The 23,798-nt window shown below is 30.5% G+C and overlaps 2 protein-coding genes across 2 annotated transcripts; both read right to left on the bottom strand.

The window, feature by feature from the left end:
• Positions 1–7,451: 7,451 nt before the first annotated feature.
• Positions 7,452–8,726, bottom strand: LOC135138000 (uncharacterized; the record flags this gene model as incomplete). The annotated part of the gene is made up of 1 exon (XM_064067810.1): positions 7,452–8,726. A coding segment is annotated over one exon (1,275 nt), but the record flags the coding sequence as incomplete, so codon positions are not given.
• A 6,305-nt stretch (positions 8,727–15,031) lies between these two features.
• On the bottom strand, positions 15,032–22,652 carry LOC135138214 (uncharacterized). The gene is made up of 2 exons (XM_064068137.1): positions 22,525–22,652; positions 15,032–16,240 (listed from the first exon to the last, which is right to left on the bottom strand). The coding sequence occupies exons 1-2, from the start codon at positions 22,619–22,621 to the stop codon at positions 15,096–15,098; spliced, it is 1,242 nt and encodes a 413-aa protein (XP_063924207.1). The 5' UTR covers positions 22,622–22,652; the 3' UTR covers positions 15,032–15,095.
• Between the last annotated feature and the right edge of the window lie 1,146 nt (positions 22,653–23,798).

Below are 23,798 nucleotides of genomic sequence, written 5' to 3'. Positions count from 1 at the left end.
ACTTAACATTTCGATTCAATCAGGAGGCATCATACGGCACACTTAATTCAGAGAGATCAGCGATTAATCTGATAAGCACGATAGACTTGGGTAGTGATCCTGAAATTAGTCGTTTTTTTAAAGGAGTCTTTAAAAACAGACCACCGAAGCCTAAATATGACACCACCTGGAACACAGAGGCAGTTCTAAACTGGGCAGAAGCACTGGGACCGCTGAAAGTCCTGGACCTAAAATCTCTCACCTTTAAGTTGGTATCTTTACTAGCCTTAGCTACAGCCCATAGGGTTCAGACATTGTCCCTAATCAAAATAAGTGACAGGACAGTGTCGAAGAGCAAGGTGATCATAAAGATATCGGAGCAAATTAAAACAGCTAGAGTCGGAGTTGCACAACCCTCGTTCAGTCTACCATTTTTTAAAGAGCGGAAGGGGCGCTTGCGTCGCCACGGTGTTGTTGAAATACGTAAAAAGAACCAAAGTTCTAGGCGGGAATGAAGACTACCTGTTTATTACATTTAAGAGGCCCTACCATAGGGCAACTGCGCAATCAATAAGCCGCTGGATAAGGTACTGTCTCGTGGAAGCCGGAATAGATCCCAGATACACTGCTCACAACACGAGACACGCAGCCACGTCTGCTGCAGAGGCGAGAGGTTTAGACGTAAACATCATAAAGAGTACAGCTGGATGGTCAGCCAGCTCACAGGTGTTCGCAAAGTTCTACAAACGCCCGATAGAACCAAGAAAAGAATCGTTTGTAGAGGTGTTATTCAATCAACAGGGTGAATAAGTCTAAAATAAGTCTAAGTAAGTCTTAAATTAAGTTTAGCTTGAATAATGTTATTATGGCATTAAGCTCTGTAACAGGTATTAAGGAATAAGGACTAAGTTGGTTTGCTCTAAACATCTACGATGTAATCTCGAAGAACGAGACTCGTAATATAATTAAAAATCAAACGAACTTACCTTAAGTGATGTTCGATTGTAATTATATAAGAGTCTCGTTCGAGATGATTACAGCCCTCCCAAAAACTTTTATCCTGAAAAATTTTTTCCCCACCCCTACAGTGGAGAGTTTGGTTACAGCTTAATTCCATAATTTTGGAATGAGCTTTAAACTGTATGACGATTAGCCGCTAGGGTGCGGCGTAGGAGCAGGCGGCGGGAAGCCGAAATTTTAAATTTATTCTCTAAAGCTTGTGGTTGGATCTAGTCAAAGTAGCGGTACTACGATGTAATCTCGAAGAACGAGACTCTTATATAATTACAATCGAACATCACTTAAGGTAAGTTCGTTTGATTTTTAATTATGTGAGGTTAAAACTGTAGAACATGAGATTTACGTTCAATTAAAATTATACAACAAATGAAAATTACTGAAGTTAAAACTGTGAGATTGAGAAATATTGTATGAGGTGAAAATTTGCAAAGTTAACAAAATTTACAGGAGATTAATAATTGCCACACTTTATCAACGATTCAAACAAAGAGTTTAACATTATGCCAAATTGTATCATGATCTAAGTGATTGGTTACTTCAAAAAAACAATTTACTTTCAGAGTTTAAAATACCGCGAACTGGTTACCCCAACAAAACACATAATAAACAAACACAAAAATATCCAATCATCGCTCCGAAGGAAAAAGCGTCTCGGTGATGTAAATTTTAAAATCGTTGCGAGGAAAAAGCGTCTCGGTGATGTTATTAATCTCTAGCGTCGCGAGGACGGACCTCTATCAATCTGTAGCGTTGTGAGGGCATGCCTCGATTAATTAATCAATCTGTAGCATTGTGATGGCATGCCTCGATGAATTAATCAATCTATGGCGTTGTGAGGCATGCCCCGATGAATTAATCATGATAACGATGATAACCACCTAAGGGAAGAAAACCCCCGCCACTTGGCAGTATAATGAACTTGTTTAACTGTCGTAAATAAACTATTAGCAATCTTGTGTAAAGAATTAAGAAGTGTTATAATGTAACGCTTACGTATATGCATCCAGAAGCTTATTCGTAATTAACCAACAAGGTGTCTGACTAAGTGAATTTCATGAAAGCTTCTAGCAAGTGGTTTATTTAAATAATCCTGATTGTTAAATTGTGTTTACACTAGCTGACTATTAAGAAAAACTAACTTGGTGAATTTACAAATAATGAAACAAATTTACAGCACTTGTCAATTGTTGACAACTGTATCATTATGAAAGTTACGATTGATTGTCGTTAAACAAAGGCTTCCTCCCGTTTTATTAACTACCAAACCAACTAATTTAAACCTAGCGTTTACCATGTGTTTACACTCACACAAGCACGTTCATAATGAATCTACGCCATGCAGCTTCTCCACCAACCTACCAACCAACCCTCTCACTAAAAACTCCCTAGCGCTATAACTAAACCCTACAGAACAGCCTTGGTGCCCGGGGTACTACATGCATTAAACCCGACGTGCATATTTGGTTGCCTATGTTTAACAATTTCCTTTTTGTGATTGATTTTTTTTTTCAAATTCAAATTATTCGAGTGTGATTTCGCGCCGCTGTTAATTAATTTCAGCGCGAAAACTTTGATTTAAATTCGGTCACCACACAGTCTACAGAATTCAATGACATACTGACAGTTGAATGTATATTTGAATTGACAACCAATGTTTTGAGCCTATGGGCGGATCATTTTTGCCGGTCGTCACCGAAGGACGCGGTCCAAATCGTCCAAGGGCAGAATTTGTAGGTAGGCTCAAACTACAACGAAATTTACGTGTTGACCAAATTCTTACTCTGAATTAGTTTTAATTTTATAAATACCCTATCTAAAATGTTCAGAATATGATGAGTCTATACTTGTGATTTACCATTCCATTAATATTTTTTGGATTTGTTTATACATACAGGGTGACTCAAAAAAAAATTATGACTGAGTCAATTTATTTTATTGAAGAAATCAAGAATTGCAAAACTGAATACTTTGAAATCTTGTCAATTAGTTAGGAAAAAAAAAACCTGTCCTGCCCTAATAACATCGGGAATATGCTCAAAATCACACTAATATTAGGTCTAATTGTGCCGACCATAGTTATAAAATTCACATTAAAGTAAGTCACGGACATTTTTTGAAGTGTACTACATTTCAAAAAGCAAAAAAAATGTTCAGTTTATAAACTTCATAATTTTGGTTTAAAGTTTATCAATCATATTTGACGCTTTATTTTATCCATTCCATTTGTTATCCTTTACTGCGGTCTCTCTTGGGTCGAGGTGTAACACCGGACCGAACGTTCTTCGACCGATAGGATAATTTATTACTTCCTACATCTTTTCGAAAAGTCGAAGAATACTTTCAAAGCCACGATCAAGATGTATTTGCTTATCTTCGCCAAAAAATGCATGACGTCATGGTAAAATTTGATATGATGAGTCTATACCTGTGATTTATCATTGCAGTAATATTTTTTAGAATTACTTATACAGCCTGTCTCAAAAAAAGGTCACTTCGATTTTCGATTTTTCGTTTTTTCGACCAACAGTTTCATCGAATTAGATTTTTCAGTTTCCATTTTTCTATCAACTTTTCGATTTTATTACTTTCTAATTTTCTGATTTTTCAAATTTGCGGTATTTTGATTTTTCGAGTTCAGTTTTTTCGTTTTTCGATTTTTTAATTTTTCGTTTTTTTGATTTTTCGATGTTTCAATTTTTTAATTTGCCATTCTTTCAATTTTCGATTTTTCGTCTTTCCATTTTTAGATTTTTTGATTTTTCTGTTCGTCAGTTTTTAGACTGCAATTTTTTTGCATTTTTCGATTATATTTTACTTTCCGATTTTTTTGATTTTTGAATTCTCGATTTTACGTTTTTAATTCTTCGATTTCCGATTTTTCAATTTTCCGGTTTTTTAATTTTTCTATTCTCGATTTTTCGATTTTCCATTAATCATAAAATTTTTCGATTTTTCGGTTGTTTTATTTTTCGACCTTCGATTTTTCTACTTTCGATTATTCGATTTTCCATTTTCTGATTTTACGATTTTTCGATTTGCGATTTTTCGATTGTCGTTTTTCCGCTTTTGTGGTTTTTCGATTTTTCTGTTTGTTTCAGTTTTTATGGTTCTGCAATTTGCAGCTTTTAGATTTCAATTTTGTTACTTTCCGATTTTCCACTTTTCGATTTTTTGATTTTTTTTTCGATCGTCGTTTTTTCGATTTTCATTTTTTCGATTTTTTGATTTTTCAATTTTTGGGCCTTGCAATTTTTTTACTTTTCGCTTTTTCGAGTATTTGTTTCATCGAATTTTCAATTCTTCGAGTTTTCGGTTTTCGATTTTTCGGTTTTTCCATTTTCCGATTTTCGATTTTTCGATTTTCCATGTTTAGATATTTTTCGATTATTTTTTATTTTTCGATTGTTCTGTTCGTCAGTCTTGAGACTTTGCAATTTTTACTTTTCCACTTTTCTATTATTTTTGTTTCGGATTATTCGATTTTTGAATTTTCGTTTTTTTTTCATTTTTCGATTTCCGATTTTTTAATTTTTCGATTATTCGGTTTTTTAATTTGTCGATTCTCGACATTCCGATTTTCGATTTTTCGATTTTCTAATCTTCGATTTTCCACTTTTTGATTTTACGATTTTTCCATTTTTCTGTTCGTCAGTTTTTAGGCTTTGCAATTTGTTTACTTTTCGATTTTTCGATTATTTTACTTTCCAGTTTTTTGATTTTTGAATTGTCGACTTTTAGAGTTTTCAATATTATGAATTTTCGAATTTTCGGTTTTCCTATTTTTCGATTTCTGATTTTTCCATTTTTCGGTTTTTTGATTTTTCAATTCTCGGTTTTTCAATTTTGCAAATTTTCGATTTTTCATATTTGTGAATTTCTAGTGTTTCGATCGACCTACGTATTAGATTCATTGAATTTTCGATTTTCGGTTTTTCCATTTTTAGATTTTCTGTTTTTCGCATATCTGATTTATCAAATTTTCGATTTTTCGGCTTTTCGATTTTTCGATATTTGATTTTCGAATTTTCGATTGTTCAGTTTTCCATTTTTCAGCTTTTAGACTTCAATTTTTTTACTTTTCGATTTTCCAAATTTTCGGGTTTCAATTTTCAGATTTTTGATTTTTAGATTTTCTTTTTAAATCTTTGAATTTTTCGGTTTTTATTTTTCGAATTTTTGATTTTTAATTTTTCCATTTTTCGGTTTTTAGACTTCAATTTTTTTTCTTTTAAATTTTTCGATATTCTATTTTCCGCTTTTCAGAATTTTCGATTTTCAGTTTTCAGACTTTCGATGATTAGAATTTTGGATTTTTCAGTTTTATGATTTTTCGATTTTTAGAAAATTTGAGTAGTCGAATTTTCGATTTTTCAATTCATCGATTTTTCTATGTTCAATTTTTCAATTTAAATTTTGCGATTTTCAATTTGTCCATTGTCGATTTTTAGAATTTTCGGTTTTTCAATTTTTCCATTCTCAACTGTTAGACTTCAATTTTGTTACTTTCCGATTTTTTGGTTTTCGATTTTCCAATTTTCAGAATTTTCAAGTTTCTTTATTCAGATTTTCCATTTTCCACTTTTTCGATTTTAGATTTTTCGAATTTTTGTTTTTCCAATTTTTTGCTTTTTCGATTTTTCTGTTCGTTTCAGTTTTTAGGCTTTGCAATTTTTTTTACTTTATATATTTTGATTATTTTAATTTCCGATTCTTTTATTTTTGTTTTTGATTTTTTTAATTTTCAATATTTTTTGGTTTTCCCGTTTTTCAATTTTCGATTTTTCGATTTTTGAGGTTTGTGAATTTCCACTTTTCGATCGACCTAGGTATTTGATTCATTGAATATTCGATTTTTTGATTAGCCATTTTTAGATTTTCGATTTTTACGATTTGTATTTTTCGATTTTCTGTTTTTTGCATTAGTGAATTTCAGTTTTTCCGATTTTTGATTTTGCGCATATTTGATTAATCAAATTTTCGAAAAAGCTACCATGCTTACAAAAACTTCAAAACATCTACAATATTTCAAAGTATTCAGTTTTGCTATTCTTGATTTCTTCAATAAAATAAATTGACTCAGTCATTAACTTTTTTGAGACACCCTGTATAACCAAATCTAAAAAATATTAATGCAGTGATAAATCACAAGTATAAAACTCATCATATTTTATACATTTAAGATAGGATTTATTCTCCAAAATTTTGAGGTGACGTCATAAATTTTTTAGAGGGGATAAGCAAATATATTTTAATTAAAAATGTATCATGATTATCATGATTTTAAAACATCTGCAAAATTTCAAAGTATTCGATTTTGCAAATTCAAAATTAAATTGTAAAATATTGTTTTATAATTTTGATTTTTTTCCAAAAATCTAGACGTTTTGGATAAAAACTCAACACGGAGTCATAAACTACATGTGTAGGAGTATGTTACTGTATACAATTTATAAACCCATTTACTAAGCATACATTTGAAGTGACGTCATCACATTATTGGTGGGGATGATTAGACAAATTTAATAATTTTGCGACATTTATGAAAAAAATATCAGTTAACAAAAATGGCACGTTTTTATTATTATGCCAGTTACATGTCACTCAACGACAATATCGTTTTTTTAATAGCATTTTATTTGAAAAAGTGATGAAATTTTTTATACGGAACAATTGGTCGAAAGATGTTAGAAAGCAAAATAATTCATGTCCGAACCATCGTTACTCACGAACGAAAGTGACCATTATTTTATGGGAACAACTACCTGCTAAATCTTCTCCGACAAATTCGAGAGAACTGGTGTGAGCCATAAATATTTCTTACCAAATGTATATATAACTACTGTCCGTCCCGTAATTGTCAATAAAATTTTATAGGGTAAAATGTGAATTTCGTTGTAGTTTGAGCCTACCTACAAATTCTGCCCTTGAAGGATTTGGACCGCCTTCTTCGGTGAGGGCAGGCAAAAACGATCCGCCCATAGGCTCAAAACATTTGCGTGCGATTGTACATACAGTAGTTATACAGGATTATTTACCAGAAGCTCTACGCCTAAAAAATTCAAGACGCAACCAGAAAAACAAATTCAAAACCATCTGATATTTCATACCATTTTTTAAAAGAGGAAAACAAAACATAGTCTGATATTTTAAGAAAACAACGTTGTGGGCAAAACGTCGGCGTTGCCTTTTTTTGAGGAACAACACATGTGAAAATTGTCGGGTTAACTGTGAAATGTATATTTTGGGTTGAATGAATACTTCCACGCAAATCATTATGTTAAAGGGGGCAATGATTCAGCACTAATAAAAGGGAATTAACTAACAGTTAATAATAAAGTTATCATTTTTCTCGAAAACAAATCAATAAAACAGTGTTTCTGAAATATGTTGTATTTACATATTTTACATGTATGTATAATGTATATACACGACATGGCATAGGTTTTTCGTTATTACACTTTTAGGAATATACTCTGTGCAAGGGAATTTAACCTGTCGCTATAATTTTGTTTTCTTTGAATATTTTTGTTTCCATATCTTCTGTTTAAATTTTTCGTTGATAGTTGAGAAGCAGTGACACCAAATTCGTTCAGTACATTTGTTGTAATCTCTCGTATTAATGGGTCAATTATGGTGACAACGTCGCATGCATATATAATTCCTCTCACCGGATTGTTATTATTTATTTGCCCTAACTGCCAGTCCGCTTGTATGTTTTGAAACACGTTAGGACATATTTGTGTCTCGAACCTTTGTCCCTGGTCGGCGTCTGGGATGGGATTATTGAGTCCAAAAAACACTTGTGCCACCCCCACATTAGGATAGAAAACAAATTTCCAGAAATACTCTGGAACAGGTATTTGATGAGTATTTGGAACTAAATATAATGGTGCCACAGTGCCATTCTGTGCTACATTAAGAACATTTAATGTTCCAGTTAAAACTGTTGCATCTCCATAAAACCCTGTTTGTGTTATAACTGCAATTGCATTTTCCAGTATTTCCCAATTTCCACGATTAAACTCAAGGATCTGGGGAGCTACGTTGGGGTAAAAAAATGTTGCATCTCTCTGAAACTTATATAAAAAATCGGCCCTTGGAGCAAGATGTCCTTTACTGAAAGTGTTGCCACTTAAGTTAACACCTAAGTTAGTGAGAATGGCATCCATGTTCGTATATATGTTATTGATATTTATTGCACCGTAAATCATGGAATTTTTAAACCTTGGACGAGGTTGTGCATTCACAGTTTCTCGCGCCCAACGAGTTAATTGTTCTCTCGTATATACCGGATTCAGCGCGTTAACGTCAAAACAAATGGTAATCACATCAACCGACGTATAGTTTACATTGTAAGTTACTGTAATAGCAATATTGTCACGTTCGCATAGGGTTTTACCAATAACATAAGACTCAGTTAATTGAGGTATTCTAGGTACATGATTGCATGCAATATTGTTGTAGTTGGTGGGTCGTCCATTCGCAGTGATAATGTCTCTCCCACCTTGGCATGTCATTAATTCACCATCTGCGCGTAAGTTAATTTGACCATCGGTAAGTTGACCGCCAGGACATGCAATCCAAAACTGAGTTCCAGGAGCTAACTCAACAGTACGGTGACCAATACGAACAGGAACGAAAAAATTGTAATTTACATCAACCACGAGTGATTCAATATTAACATTCGCAGGAATATCAATGGCGCAGGCTAGAAATAAAATACCATATTATTTAAAAAATATACAATATATAACAAAACGCCCAGGCCTTATATCTTGAGAACGGATAGAAATATTGAAATTCGTAAAGCCACTGTAAAGTTTAGAGGTGTTAAATGAATTAACAAAATATACATTGTACATGCGTTCGATTTGCAACGTACTAAATTAAGCTTCCCTCTTCGAATTAAAAACAATGGCGTTTACCGAATTTTCGTTCTCAATATATAAGACTCTAGTAAGAGTTTCATCTGAGACACTTGTGTATATATCGTGTGTTTGTGATGCCTTTTAGATGTGTGTGTCAGTCTACATACATTGTTACAAATTTTTGAGACCTACATTTTTAGTTGGTGCTAGTGCTAGTGTTCTGGGTTTAAAGACTTCCTTTTTTCCAGTCTTTGTAGTTTTTGTTGCTATAATTTTCTATTCAATAAATTTATAAGCAAAGTTTCCGAGGTTTTTCTGTACTGTGCTTCTAAATTATTAATTCCGTGCATATTTTTGTCTTAAAAATAATTTTCGGTTGACTGCATTCATCCTCTAGGTACCATACCAGTACCACAAATTAGTGTTTTCCTTTACGTATAACGGGTCAAAACATAGAAACTTTTTTAAAAAGCGTCCAAACACAAAAAACGTATTTCTATTACGTGAAATTTATATGTGATAATGATATATCTTTGAAGGAAACAATAGTTTTTTGAAAATAGTTACTAAAAATTTGAAAATATTTTTGTGGTAGACGTGTATGTAGTTATGTTATGGATATAATATTTAAACTAAAATAAGGTATAATAAGTAAATTACTTACGTGCTTGTTGTAGTTCAATTCCATTTTTTCTGTTGGAAATAGTGGCGGAGTGAGCTAGTGCTACTAGCACAAATAATACAGTATATCGCAACATGTTAAAACAAACTTGCCGGTCTTACCATCTTCATTCCTTTATATATAAATTTGATAAGCCATTTCCACCCAAAAAGTAGTGTGATAAGCATCAATAATTTTTATTTTTAAAACATTGAGAGTAATCTTACAATCACTTGACAAGTATGACATCGATTTACCTATTTCAATTCTTGTTATCAAAATAATTGATTTTTTAAGTATTACAAAAATTAAGTATTAATTTAAACAAGCAAACTTATCAACATTCACGAAAACAAAAGTAATAATTAAAAAAAATTGGTCGAAAGTTGTTTCAACAAAACATCCCTCACTCCTGAAGTACAATAAACATATCCAGCATTTCAGGAAAATTATAAAATTTGATTTTTCGAATTTTATTTTTTTAATGAGAATTTAAAGTAAGTAGAAGGAAGCGTGCTATGCGTATGTTTCAAATGAGTTTTCACTTTACAAAATTTTGTGATGACGTCACCAACACTTTTACAACGACACAACTTAGATTGGTGCAGTTTAATACTAATAATAACAATATTATATTCCCAAATTTTCGGGAAAATGGAGTGAGCCGTTCTTAATTTGATCAATAAAATAAATTGATTCATTAATTTTTTTTCAGCCAGTTGTATAAGCCAATCTAAAAAATATGAATGCAAAAATAAATCACAAATAAAAATTCATCATATTTTGCAAATTTTAGAAAGGATTTATTCGGTAAAATTTTGAAGTGACGTCATCAATTTTCTGGGGAGATAAGCAAAAAAAAAGAAATATATAGTAATCTTTTTGAATTAGCCTGTATAAAGAATCTCAAAAAACGGAAATGGAAGTTATTTCGCAAAATTGTGAGATGACGTCAGCCAATTGCTACAAGGGACGGACAGGCAAATTCTAATTAGTGGTTTACCATGTCTCCCTGTTTGCAATTATTGTCATTGAGTAAGTTTTGAAGCAAATTTTGGACTTCGAATTACTTAATATGTGTCATTATGCTACACTTTTTTTTTGGAGATTTTAAAGCAAATTTTCAGAAGTGACTATATCACTTTGGTTACTCTGTTACTATGTCGCACTGAATGTCATATTAGAGGCATTTGCTTTGTTCACCTGTACCATAAAGAGGTAAATAGCGACCGCTACATAAAAATTAAGTTGGAGAATTTTTATAAATCGACTTTTAAGCATTCTCAGACGATTTTAAGTTGACGGAAATGAAGAAATAACATGTATAGAAGTGAGCACAATAATTGTTCCAAGTCCCATAATACACCTTTTGGTATGAAACGAACATACTTGTAAAATCTAAGTATTATAATTGGATCATAAACCCATAACTACGATTTTGACAATTTACAAGATAAAATGTGGGTTGTGTGACAAGAATTTAGGTACGTATTTTATGCTGATGATACAAAAACCAAATATAATCATTATTAGAGTAGTTTTAACTAAAAAATCTTGTTATAAGTGTGATTAAATGATAAGAATGTTTACGTAATTTTTTTCTAATATTTATCAATGATCAAATTAATTTTAGTTTGCTATAATTTCCGTCACTTCACGTGTTGATATCGATCGAAATAATAATGAAATTTTTAACAATGAACTTTTAGTTTTCTTATCAAAACTTAATTTTGTTTTATCACTTGAAACATTCATTTTTGAACTATAAATTAATTAAAAGATCTTAATCACAGAAAATGACAAATAACATTTCTACTTATGAATGGACAGTTTTTATACATTACGTTGCTTAAAAAATATGTAAGTACTTTATTTGGTGCGCAAAAAAACGTAATTTTACCACAAGCGGAAAAATACTTGTCAGCTACTACTTATGTACTAAGAATTGCTTGGAAAGACTATTTTTGACATAAAAATCTCCGGTCAAAAAAAACCGCATTTTTTACAACGCTGATTCATTATGTATTTGATGAACTTTCTAGTGAAATTTGTTTTTTAAATGTTTTATTTTAATATTAACTGCCGGATTTTAATTATTCAGTTTAATTAATAAAAACATCATTAACCGTTCTCTTTATTTTAAATTAGTTATCGCTTAGGACAAAGCAAGTACCAGATACCCTACTATACATTTGTAAAGGATGAAGAAATCATCCTAAAAATCTGCAGAGTAAAACGCATCTTTGTTCACAGTTGCCACAAAAAAATTAATGATTGAACTAGTTTATTTTATGGATTAAATCGGTTTATCTAATTTTTCCAAAATTCTGGAAAACAGTAGTGGGTTAACTTATCTTCGAAGGTGCTAAGTTGAAATTAGATTTGTTTAAACAGACACTTACTAGAAGATTTCATGAAATTCACCTAGTCAGGATAACACCTTTGTTTGTTTCATTACGAATGAAGCTTCTAGATGCATATACGTAATTGCTAATAGTTCATTTACGGTAGTTAAATTAACAACATTCATTATGTCGTGAATTGGCGGGGGGTTATAGTAACATTTTTTCCCTTAGGCAGTATCATCGTTATTATCTCATTATTAACATCATTACATCACCGAGGTATTTCCTCGCAACGTTAAAAATTGCATCACCGAGACCATTGTCAGTTCACGATAAACTCTTAAAGTTAATTATTTTAAGTAACCAATCACTTGGATCAAAACATAATTTAACATAATATAAATTCTTTGTTTGAATCGTTGATAAAGTGTGGCAAATATTAATCTCATGTAAATTCGTTAGCTTTGCAATTTTTCACTTCATACAATATTTCTCTATCTCACAATTTTAACCCTTTTTTGTTCTGTAAATATTTTGTTGATGAATGTTTCCATCGTATAAATTATCTGATGTCCAGTTTTAATCTCACATAAGAATTATTTGTTGTTTCAAATTTCACAAGATTGGATGGCGAATTTAAATATTATTTATTGCTCTTTTTGAAACTTTAACACTTGTTCAGTCAGAGTTATAAGAATTGAACATATAAATTGAATTGAGGTTAAATAACACAGAAAACGTGGCAGAAGTGGAGTGCGCGGTTTCTAGTCGAGATAAAGATGCAGGTTAGAATAAAATTCAAGGGCGGTCGCGATGTTGTAGCACTGTCGGCTTCCACCCCGTAACCGAGACCCAACTGCGGATCTGCGACCGTAACGGCCTGCTTGTGCCATAATAGAGACATGCTTTGCGACAGTGCTTGCGATAGATAGAATCATCGTCGTGGGGGGAGAACCGATAGCCCCAAACTCCGTTTGTGCTAAAACGCCCCTATAAGTATTTTTGTTGTGCTTTTGTTGACTGCCATAATTTTAAATTTGCCGCCACACGCCTGCAATAACTTGTGTATTTGCATCCAGTTACTTTAATTCAGATTTTTATTTGTTTTTATTAAATGTGTGATATTCAAATATTTGCATTGATTCAGAACCTTTTGATTTCATTTAAATTTCATCCAAAGTTCGATAAGTTTTTTTTTTGAGCTGAATAGCGACTGCAATTCGGCCCCCATTGGGCAGTCTGAGGGCAAATCACGAGTCACCCTCGCACACGGCTTTTTTTTTTCTTTTTTTGTCAGTGGAGGAATAAATACTTTTGTGTCCTCCATAAATTTTGTGTTTTATTTATTGGCACTTTTCCAATCTTGGGGTCCACCATTTGCATGTGAACGCATTTTATCAGGCGATCACAGCCAAGGCTAAATTTTGAATTTTTAAATTTTTCGCGGGGTTTCAATTTTTTTTTTCACATGTCAATATAAGGCGGGATGTTTGGGTTATCACAGTGTATTAGAAATGTCATGATGGTTAAATGCTAACCAAAATTTGGCTAATCATCTCTACCAACAATTTGATGACGGTATTCTAAAATGATTTGCATGTTAGACCAAAATATACTCATATACATGTAGTGTACGAATCCACTTTGAGTTTTTTCGCTAAACGTTCAAATTTTCGCAAAAACATTAATTTGCAAGGTATAATAAGGTTTTATTCCCGACACGGTTTGTATCTCCGTGGCGCAGTGGGTGTATCGGAGCTAATGGCGACCCGCAGTACTACGATCGAGGTTCGACGCCAAACTGGGCCCTTTACTTTTTATTGCATTTTTTCTTACTTTGGTATAACGCTGTGACTACTTTTAGTTTATGCTGTGACTAGAATTATCCATGTTGATGAAGATATCACAAATTTTTTATTAGTCAAACTAAGAACGAGTCACCCCATTTTCTCGAAAATGGGAAGAATACGCACGTCTTTATATAAATATGGTCAAATAAGAATTATAATATTCAGAACATTTTGTTCGATTGTGGTTTAATTAATAATTTTAGTCCTGTGTTTTGAGAAGACAAACTCATTCAAATGAAATTAATTTCTACGTGACATTCTTTCGATGTATAAACATAAATAAACACTTGAGCTTCAAATGCTATTACCAAGTGCTGAAGGACAAGGGGTGTAATTTGTGCCTTTGGTTTTTACTTTACAGCGTTTATCACAAAACGAAAATCGTAAAATCAAATTTTATAGGAGAGTATTTTTTTTAAAGAGCTGCATTTGCCGGATTATGCTTATCGCCTTCGACCAATTTTTTATTGATCAAATTAAGAACGTCATTTTTTAGATTTGCTTATACAGGTGACTCAACAAAATTAATGAATGTGTCAATTTATTTTATTGATTAAATCAGGAACGGCTCTATTTTCTCAGAAAATTTTGGCAATACAATACTGTTATTTTTAGTATTACACTGCACCAATCCAAGTTGATATACGTGTCCTTGCAAAAATATTGATGACGTCATCACTAAATTGTGTAAAGAAAAACTCAACTCGAAAATTCTGGATATGTTTCATTGTACTTTAGGAGCGAGGGAAGTTCAAAACAACTTTCGATGAATTTTTAACATTACTAATAAAGCATACGGCTATGCAACCAGTTATACATGGAATTTAAATTGAAACCTTGGAATGTCAAGCCGGCATACATTACAAATAAACAATCTTCATAAAGTTTAATATTTTTCTAAATTCATAAAATTAAATACTCTTGCATTTGTGTTTTATGAATCGGTCTTGAGTTTCCTCTAGGTATCCAGATTTTTGGAAAAGAATCAAAATTGTGTTACAACATTTTGCAATTTAGCTTCCTATTAAAAATTTTGACAATGTGTACCTAAGAACCACTGCAAAACTTTTGTATTGTGATATCTGATATGTTTCCGCAAATAATTTTAAACATTACTTAAATTTTATTAATACGTATATGCAACCAGTTATACACACCAACGTAAAATTTTCTGAAACTCTTCGTTCTAACTAACGCATTTGTTTCATCTAGAATAAGACTTTTCTGAAGAATGCTATATTACTAAATTCTTTATACTTTTCGTTATTTATTGCACTTTTAGGGAAAAAAAACTCTGGACCAAAAACGTCATCGTTACAATTTTATTCTTTTGTTTGACACACTTTTATTTTCATCATTTTTTTTTTTAAGTTCACCCTGACACCTCAGAAGCAGTTACACCATACATCTTCCGTTCTTCATTTTCTGCAATCTCCTTTATCAGTGGATCATTTAAATAATACCCATTACATATATAAATAATCCCCAACGACGAATCGTTATTGTTAACTGCATCCAATCCCCATGCATGTTGATGTATCGAAAATAGGTCTTCTCCACATATTTCTTCGGTGAACTTTCCTAAGAGCTCGGCGTCTGGATTGGGATGATTAAGTCCAAAAAAGAAAAGCTCTTTAAGTTCCTCAGGGTAATAAACCAACTTCCAAAAAAACTCTGGAACAGGTATTTGAAGAGTACCCGGAAGCAAATATAATGGCGCCATAACGCCATTTTGTTTCACATTGAGAACATTTAACACTCCATTTATAACGACTGCATCTGTTGCGTTCTGATACGTTAAATTCGCAATTACTTCGTTCACGATTGCCCAATTTCCTTCGTTAATACTTTTCCACTGGGGGGCAACGTTGGGGTAATAAAATGTAGCATCTTTTTGACTCTTATACAGAAAATCGCCACTGGGGGCAAGTTGCCCTTTCGTTAAAATGTTGTCGGAGTCGAAACCCAAATAAGCAAGAGCGTTGTTAATATTGACATATAAATTCTCTATGTTTATTTCACCATAAATCGTGGACACTACAAACGCATTTGGACCGGGGATTTTGCTCAGTGCAGCCCAAGGAGTTAATTTTTCTTTGGTGTATAGTGGAGTCAGTGTATCAATGTCAAAACAAATGCTGTGTACCGGTAGAAACGTAATGTCTATTACATAACCCACATCAATTAGGGTATTTCCACCTTCGCATCCTTCGCTGTTATGAATATAGTCATACAAAATAGGTATTCCAGTTTCATTCTGGTTACAGAGAATGGTGTTGTAGTCAAAAACTTGGCCATTTGTAGTGGTAATGTTGGTATCACCTTGACATGTCATTAATTCTCCATTTGCATTCAGATCGTCTGTGAATTCACCACCCGGGCATGCAATCCAGAATTGAGCTCCAGGAGCAAACTCAATACTCGGGTTACCAAGGTCGGTTGGACGGGGAAAAGAAAAGTTTGCGTTGACCACGAGGGGTTGTTGGTCAGCGTTCACAGTGACATCTATGATGCAGGCTAGAAATCAAAATGTTTTATATTAATATAATTTGTAACTATATTTTAGGAATATGGTGTGGATAGTAAAACGCTAACCAAATTTTTTTTTTCTCAGTTTGCTCCATCAACAGTTTGATGACGTGATCTCAGAATGTTGCAAAGCAAATGCTATTTAAACTTTTATGATATAACTTATTTTTGTATCTGTGGGTTACGAACCCGCTTTGATTTTTTACCTAGAAATTGTAAAACCAAATTGAAAAATCAAAAATTTAAAAATTTGAAAAATTGGAAAATAGTAATATCGAAGAACTAAAATCGAAAAAGCAGAAATCGAAAATTCTAAAATTTAAGAAATCATCGAAAAATTGAAGAATCGAAGAATTGAAAAATTGAGAAATCAAAAGATCAAAAAATTCGAAAATTGAAAAATTTAATTGAAATTTAAAAAGCGAAAAATTGACAATTTGAAATGTCAAAAAATCGAAAAATCTAGAAATCCAGAAATCGAAAAGCCAAAGTTTCAAAAATCGCAAAAATGAAAAATCGGAAAATTTATGAATCAAAAAACTGAAACATCCAGAAATCGAAAAATAAAGATCGAAAAATCAAGTAATGGAGAAGTCGAGAAGTCGCAAAATCGAAAAATTAATAAAGAAATCGTTAAATTGAAAAATTGAGAAATCAAAAAATCATAAATTTTAAAAATCGAAAAATTTAGATCCGAAAAGTCGAAAAATCGAAAGATCGATAAATCGTGAAATCGAGAAATTCAGAAATCAAAAAATCTAAAGTTTAAAAAAATGAAAAATTAAAATACCAAAAAATTGAAAAAACGAGCAATCGAAAAGTCGAAAAATTGAAAAATCGAAACATTGAAAAGTCGAGAAATCGAAAAATGGGAAAATCAAAGAATCAGTTAATCGAGAAATTGAGAAATCGAAACATTGAAAATTTAAAAACGCAAAAATTGAGAAATTGAAAAATTTAAATACAAAAAAGCGATAAATCGAAAAATTTAAATATATATTCAAAAGAGAAAATGAACAATCAAAAAATCGAAACATCGAAATCTCGATAAATCGAGAAGTAGAAAAATTTTAAAGTCGGAACACCGAAAAATTGGAAAATCGAAAAATTGAAAAATCGCGAAATTGAACAATCAAAAAATCGAAACATCCAAATGTCGAGAAATAGAAAATTTGAAAAATCCAAAAGTCTAAAACCAAGAAGTCGATAAATCGAAAGATCGAGAAATCGAAACATCAACAAAATTTAAAAATTCCAAAATTTTAATAATCAAAGAATTGAAAAACCGAAAAATCGAGAATCGTGAAATCATGAAATTCACAAATCGAGAAATCGAAAAATTTAAAAATTGAACAATTAAAATATCGAAAAATTGAAAAATTGAAAAATCGAAACATTGATAAGCCGAGAAATGGAAAAAATAGAAAAATCAAAGAATCAATTAATCGAGAAATTGAGAAATCGAAAAATTAAAAATTTGGAAAGGCCAAAATTCGAAAAATTTAAATATTTAAAAATCTACAAATTGAACAATCAAAAAAACCTAAACATACAAATCTCGATAAATCGAGAACTAGAAACATTGAAAAGCCGAGAAATTGAAAAATCGAAACATCAAAAAATTGGAAAATCGAAAAACTGGGAAATTGAAAAACTGATACACTGACAATCAAAAACCGAGATATTGAGAAATCGAAACATCAAAAGAAGTCGGAAAATTCAGAATTCGAAATAGGCCAAAATCGAAAAACCGACACATTGAAAAATGTAATATAAAAAAAAAAATAAAAATTCCAAAAATTGAATAATTAAAAAATTGAAAGAGCGAAAAATCGAAAAGTCGTGAAATCGAGAATTCAAAAAAATCTAAAATTTTAAAAATTGAATTGAAAATGTAAAATATCGAAAAATTGAAAAATTGAGCAATCGAAAATAGAAAAATGGAAAAATTGAAACATGGAAAAACTGAAAAACGAAAAATTGAAAAATCGAAAAAATGAATTAAAAAACTAAAAAATCGAAACACTGAAAATTCGAACGATCGAAAAATGTTAAAAATAAAAAAAATCGATAAATAAAAATTTAAATATTTAAAAATCGAGAAACTGAACAAACAAAAAATCGAAACATCGGAATCTTGATAAATCGAGAAATATAAAAATTAAAAAATCCAAAAATTAATAAATCGAAAAATCGAGAAATCGAAAAATATAATACTTATTTTAAGAATTAAAAACTTGAAATATAAAAAAAAGGAAAGATCGAGAAATCGAAAGATCAAAACCTTGAAAAATTGAAAAGTTGAAAAATGGAAGTCCAAAAACCAGATAATTGAAAAATCAAAAAACTAAAAAAAAAATAGAAAAATTGAAGAATTGGAAAACTAAAAAATCGAAACATTGAGAAGTCGAGTTAAAAATTGTTCCCATGTATTATTTATTATTAGACAGAATTTCGTTCGTCCCTAAAGAAGAATCAAATAAATTCAGATATTTAGATATAACAATATAGATAATATCAAGCACAGTGTAAGAAAAAACATTTTTCGGAGGTTATTTTGACAGAAAAGTCGAAAAATCGAGGAATCCAAACATCAAAAAACCGAAAACTTAAAATATCCAAAATTTTAAAAGTTCCTAAAATTGAAGTGATGAAAAATTCAAAAATCTAAAATTTCAAAATCGAAAAATTGAAAAACTGATAAATCGAGAAATAATTCAAAAATTGAAAAAATAAAAAAATTGAAATGGCGAAAAATCGAAAAATTGAGAAATCGACAAATCGAATATAGAAAATTTTAAAATTCCCAAAAATTGAAAAATCCGAAAATTGAAGAATCGAAGAACTAAAAAATCGAGAAATTGAAAAATTCCAAAACTGAAATGACGAAAAATTATAAAATCGAAAAATTGAAAAATCGAAACATGGAAAAATCGGAAAATCGAAAAGCCGAGAAATGGAAAAATAAAGATCGAGAAATCAAGTAATGAAGAAGTCGAGAAGTCGCAAAATCGAAAAATTAATAAAGAAATCGTTAAATTGAAAAATTGAGAAATCAAAAAATCATAAATTTTAAAAATCGAAAAATTTAGAACCGAGAAGTCAAAAAATCGAAAGATCGATAAATCGTGAAATCGAGCAATTCAGAAATCAAAAAATCTAAAGTTTAAAAAAATGAAAAATTAAAATACCAAAAAATTGGAAAAACGAAACATTGAAAAGTCGAGAAATCGAAAAATGGGAAAATCAAAGAATCAATTAATCGAGAAATTGAGAAATCGAAAAATTGAAAATTTATTAAAAACGCAAAAATTGAGAAATTGAAAAATTTAAATGCAAAAAAATCGATAAATCGAAAAATTTAAATATATATTCAAAAGAGAAAATGAACAATCAAAAAATCGAAACATCGAAATCTCGATAAATCGAGAAATAGAAAAATTTCAAAATCGGAACACCGAAAAATTGGAAAATCGAAAAACCGGGAAATCGAAAAATTGAAAAATCGTGAAATTGGACAATCAAAAAATCGAAACATCCAAATGTCGAGAAATAGAAAATCTGAAAAATCGAAAAGTCTAATACCAAGAAGTCGATAAATCGAAAGATCGAGAAATCGAAACATCAACAAAATTTAAAAATTCCAAAATTTTAATAATCAAAGAATTGAAAAACCGAAAAATCGAGAATCGTGAAATCATGAAATTCACAAATCGGGAAATCGAAAAATTTAAAAATTGAACAATTAAAATATCGAAAAATTGAAAAATTGAAAAAGTAAAGACTTGAAAAACTGAAAAATCGAAACATTGATAAGCCAAGAAATGGAAAAAATGGAAAAATCAAAGAATCAATTAATCGAGAAATTGAGAAATCGAAAAATTAAAAATTTGGAAAGGCCAAAATTCGAAAAATTTAAATATTTAAAAATCTACAAATTGAACAATCAAAAAAATCTAAACATACAAATTTCGATAAATCGAGAAATAGAAACATTGGAAAACCGAGAAATTGAAAAATCGAAACATCAAAAAATTGGAAAATCGAAAAACTGGGAAACTGAAAAACTGAAACATTGACACAATCAAAAACCGGGATATTGAGAAATCGAAACATCAAAAGAAGTCGGAAAATTCAGAAATCGAAATAGGCCAAAATCGAAAAACCGACACACTGAAAAATGTAATATAAAAAAAAAATTAAAAATTCCAAAAATTGAATAATTCAAAAATTGAAAGAGCGAAAAATCGAAAAGTCGTGAAATCGAGAATTCAAAAACTCTAAAATTTTAAAAATTGAATTGAAAAAGTAAAATATCGAAAAATTGAAAAATTGAGCAATCGAAAATAGAAAAATTGAAAAATTGAAACATGGAAAAACTGAAAAACGAAAAAATCGAAACACTGAAAAGTGGAACGATCGAAAAATTTTAAAAATAAAAAAAATCGATAAATAAAAATTTAAATATTTAAAAATCGAGAAACTGAACAAACAAAAAATCGAAACATCGGAATCTCGATAAATCGAGAAATATAAAAATTGAAAAATCCAAAAATTAATAAATCGAAAAATCGAGAAATCGAAAAATATAATACTTACTTTAAGAATTAAAAACTTGAAATATAAAAAAAAATGAAAGATCGAGAAATCGAAAGATCAAAACATTGAAAAATCGAAGTCCAAAAACCAGATAATTGAAAAATCAAAAAACTAAAAAAAAATCGAAAAATTGAAGAATTGGAAAACTGAAAAATCGAAACATTGAGAACTCGAGAAATCAAGAAATGAGAAAATGAAAGAATTAATTAATCGAGAAGTTAAGATATTTCACCTCTGAAGTATGGAAAAATTGGATAATGGAAAATTGAAAAATCGAAAAATTTAAAAACCGAGAAGGCAAAAATTCAAAAGATCAAGAAATCGAAACATCAAAAAACTGGAAAAACTAGTTAAAATTTCCAAAATTGAGAAGTTGTAAAACTGAAAATATAAAAAATCAAGAAATCGACCAACTGAAAAATCGAAAAAACGAGAAATTCTGAAACCTAGAAACCGAAAAATCAAAAACTGGAGAATTGAAATATTACAAAATCACAAAACTTCGAAAATCTGAAAAATACAAAACCAAGAAGTCGAAAAATCGAAATATTAAGAAACCGAAACGTCAAAAAACTGGAAAAATTGAGAAACCGTAGAATTGAAAATCCGAAAAATAAAAAAATCGAAGAAGGGAAAAAATTGCATAACGGAAAAATTTAAAAATTCCAAAATTAAACCATTGAAAAACTGAAAAATCGAGAAATCGAAAATTCGAAGACGAAAAACCGAAAAATTGAAATATCAAAAAACTAAAAATTGGAAAATTGAAGGATTGGAGAACTGAAAAATTGAAACATAAAGAAGTCGAGAAATCCAGAAGCAGAAAAATAAAAAAAAATCAATTATTCGAGAAGTTAAGAAATCGATAAATTTAAAATTTAGGAACGTCAAAATTCGGAAGATTGAAAAATTGGAAGCGCAAAACTGAGAAAATTGAGAAATCGAAAAATGAAGGAATCGAGAAATTAAAAATTTGAAGAATCGAGAAATTAGAAAATCTGTACGCTGCTTTTAAAAATCGAGAACCCAGAAAAATCGAAAATCCAAGTGTCGAAAAACTGAAAAATCATAAAATTGAAACACAGAAAAATTGAGAAATCAAAAATTTGAAGAATCGACGAAGAAGAATTGATTCCTTTTTTCAAAAATTTCGGCGTCTAGCATAAAAATTCATAACGGATTCATAAACCACAAAGGACTATTTAACTTCAAATTTTCGTGGAATTGCCCATTTACTAATGTAAATTTTAGAGATGACGCCATGCTATTGTTATTGGGGATGATCAGCCAAATTTTGATTAGTAATAGTTTCGGAGATGATTATCTCTGAAACGTGAGTAAGTACTCTAGGGTGGCGAGTCGTCCGATGAATTCGATCACAATTCGACTACAATACTTGAAAATAGTGGCCCATATTCCATATTATACGAATGTAATTTTGTGGGAAAATCTGGAGGCCAGAAAGCAGATTCATAAACCACAAGTACAGAAAATGATATTTTGTAAAATTTATATAGTATTCACTATGAACAATTTTGAGATGACCTTATCAATTGTTTGTACGAATGATAAGACAAATTTTGTTTGGCGTTTTATCACACATTGAACCCTATTCCAATATCTCGTTATTTTAAGCTAGGGAAGTAAAAATGTACAATAAATAAATTACATACGTTCTTGTTGTAGTTTAGCTCCATTTTTTCCTTCGTCAGTAGTATCATCTGTATGTGCTAGTGCAACAAGCACCAGTAATATTGTATATTTCAACATGTTAAAGCAACCTGTCGACGTTACAGTTGCAATTGCTTTATATAGAAAAATTTGATAAGCCTTATCCATAAAAAAATCTTACAATCTATTAATAATTTTTACTTATCGAGATACTCAAATCCGTCAATCACTACTTTCTTATCATTTTTAAGTCTTACGATCATTAGTGCTGACTTAAATAAGCAAAGTCATCAATATTCATGAAAGCAAAGTAATAAAGTAATAGAAGAACTTTTTGGTTGATTGTAATTGTAGCTACTTCACCTGTCTACACAGATCAAAGCAATGATAATTAATGTTTTTAGCAAGAAATTTTGATTTTTCTTGTCAAGACTTAATCTTTGAACTACAAATCAACGACATATACTCATTTTTTTTTTCATGGTAACTCGTATTTCTTTTTTAAAATTACATACTACTTGTTCACGTAGTTGTGGTTTATGAATCCGCCTTGATTTTTAACACACACCGGATTCACTTTAATAACGTTGGACCAATTTTTTATGAGGATTCTCTTAAAACTTAGAATTTTCTAAGCTACTTTTTTGAAGGTGTAATTACACTCATACAAATCATACATACAAAATTTAATTCCTTAACTCAATAAAAATACACGCCGGCTATGGTCGGCAATTAAAATCATTTTTATGATTGGATTATACGTATACCTATTATTTGAGAATAAACGAAAACAGATAAAGCAAGGAATAGACTAGCTATGAACGAAAAAAAAAACGTGAGAGAGAAAGAAGATAAGAACCGATCTGTCGGCAGAAAACAACATATGGCAAAAAATTCACTTGAAACAAAAAAAATCACAAAAATACTTTTTTATTGCTCTGACTTCCGCTTATTGAATAAAACACTACATTTTATTTTGATTTTCGATGTTGTAATTTACGTTTGTTTAATTATAACTTGTTTAGATCTAGGGGAGGTCAGTTTCCTTGATTTATTCAATAAAATAAATTGACTGATTTATTAATTTTTTTAGTCACCCTGTATAAGCAAATCTAAAAAATGTGAGTGTAATGATAAATTACAAGCATGGACTGATCATATTTTGCACATTTTAGATAGTGGGCGGGGCTTAAACTTGCTAAGATAGAACTGAACAATATTAAGACTATTCACTGGAATGAAGAAGGGGTTGGTGGGCGGGGCTACTGCTTGCTCA

Source organism: Zophobas morio, unplaced genomic scaffold (assembly GCF_036711695.1).
Source record: "Zophobas morio isolate AGI-343-1 ecotype UQ-CSIRO unplaced genomic scaffold, CSIRO_AGI_Zmor_V1 ptg000030l, whole genome shotgun sequence".
Taxonomy (NCBI): domain Eukaryota; kingdom Metazoa; phylum Arthropoda; class Insecta; order Coleoptera; family Tenebrionidae; genus Zophobas; species Zophobas morio.
Note: the sequence above shows the minus strand (reverse complement) of the source record. Positions and strands in the feature narration are given on the sequence as shown.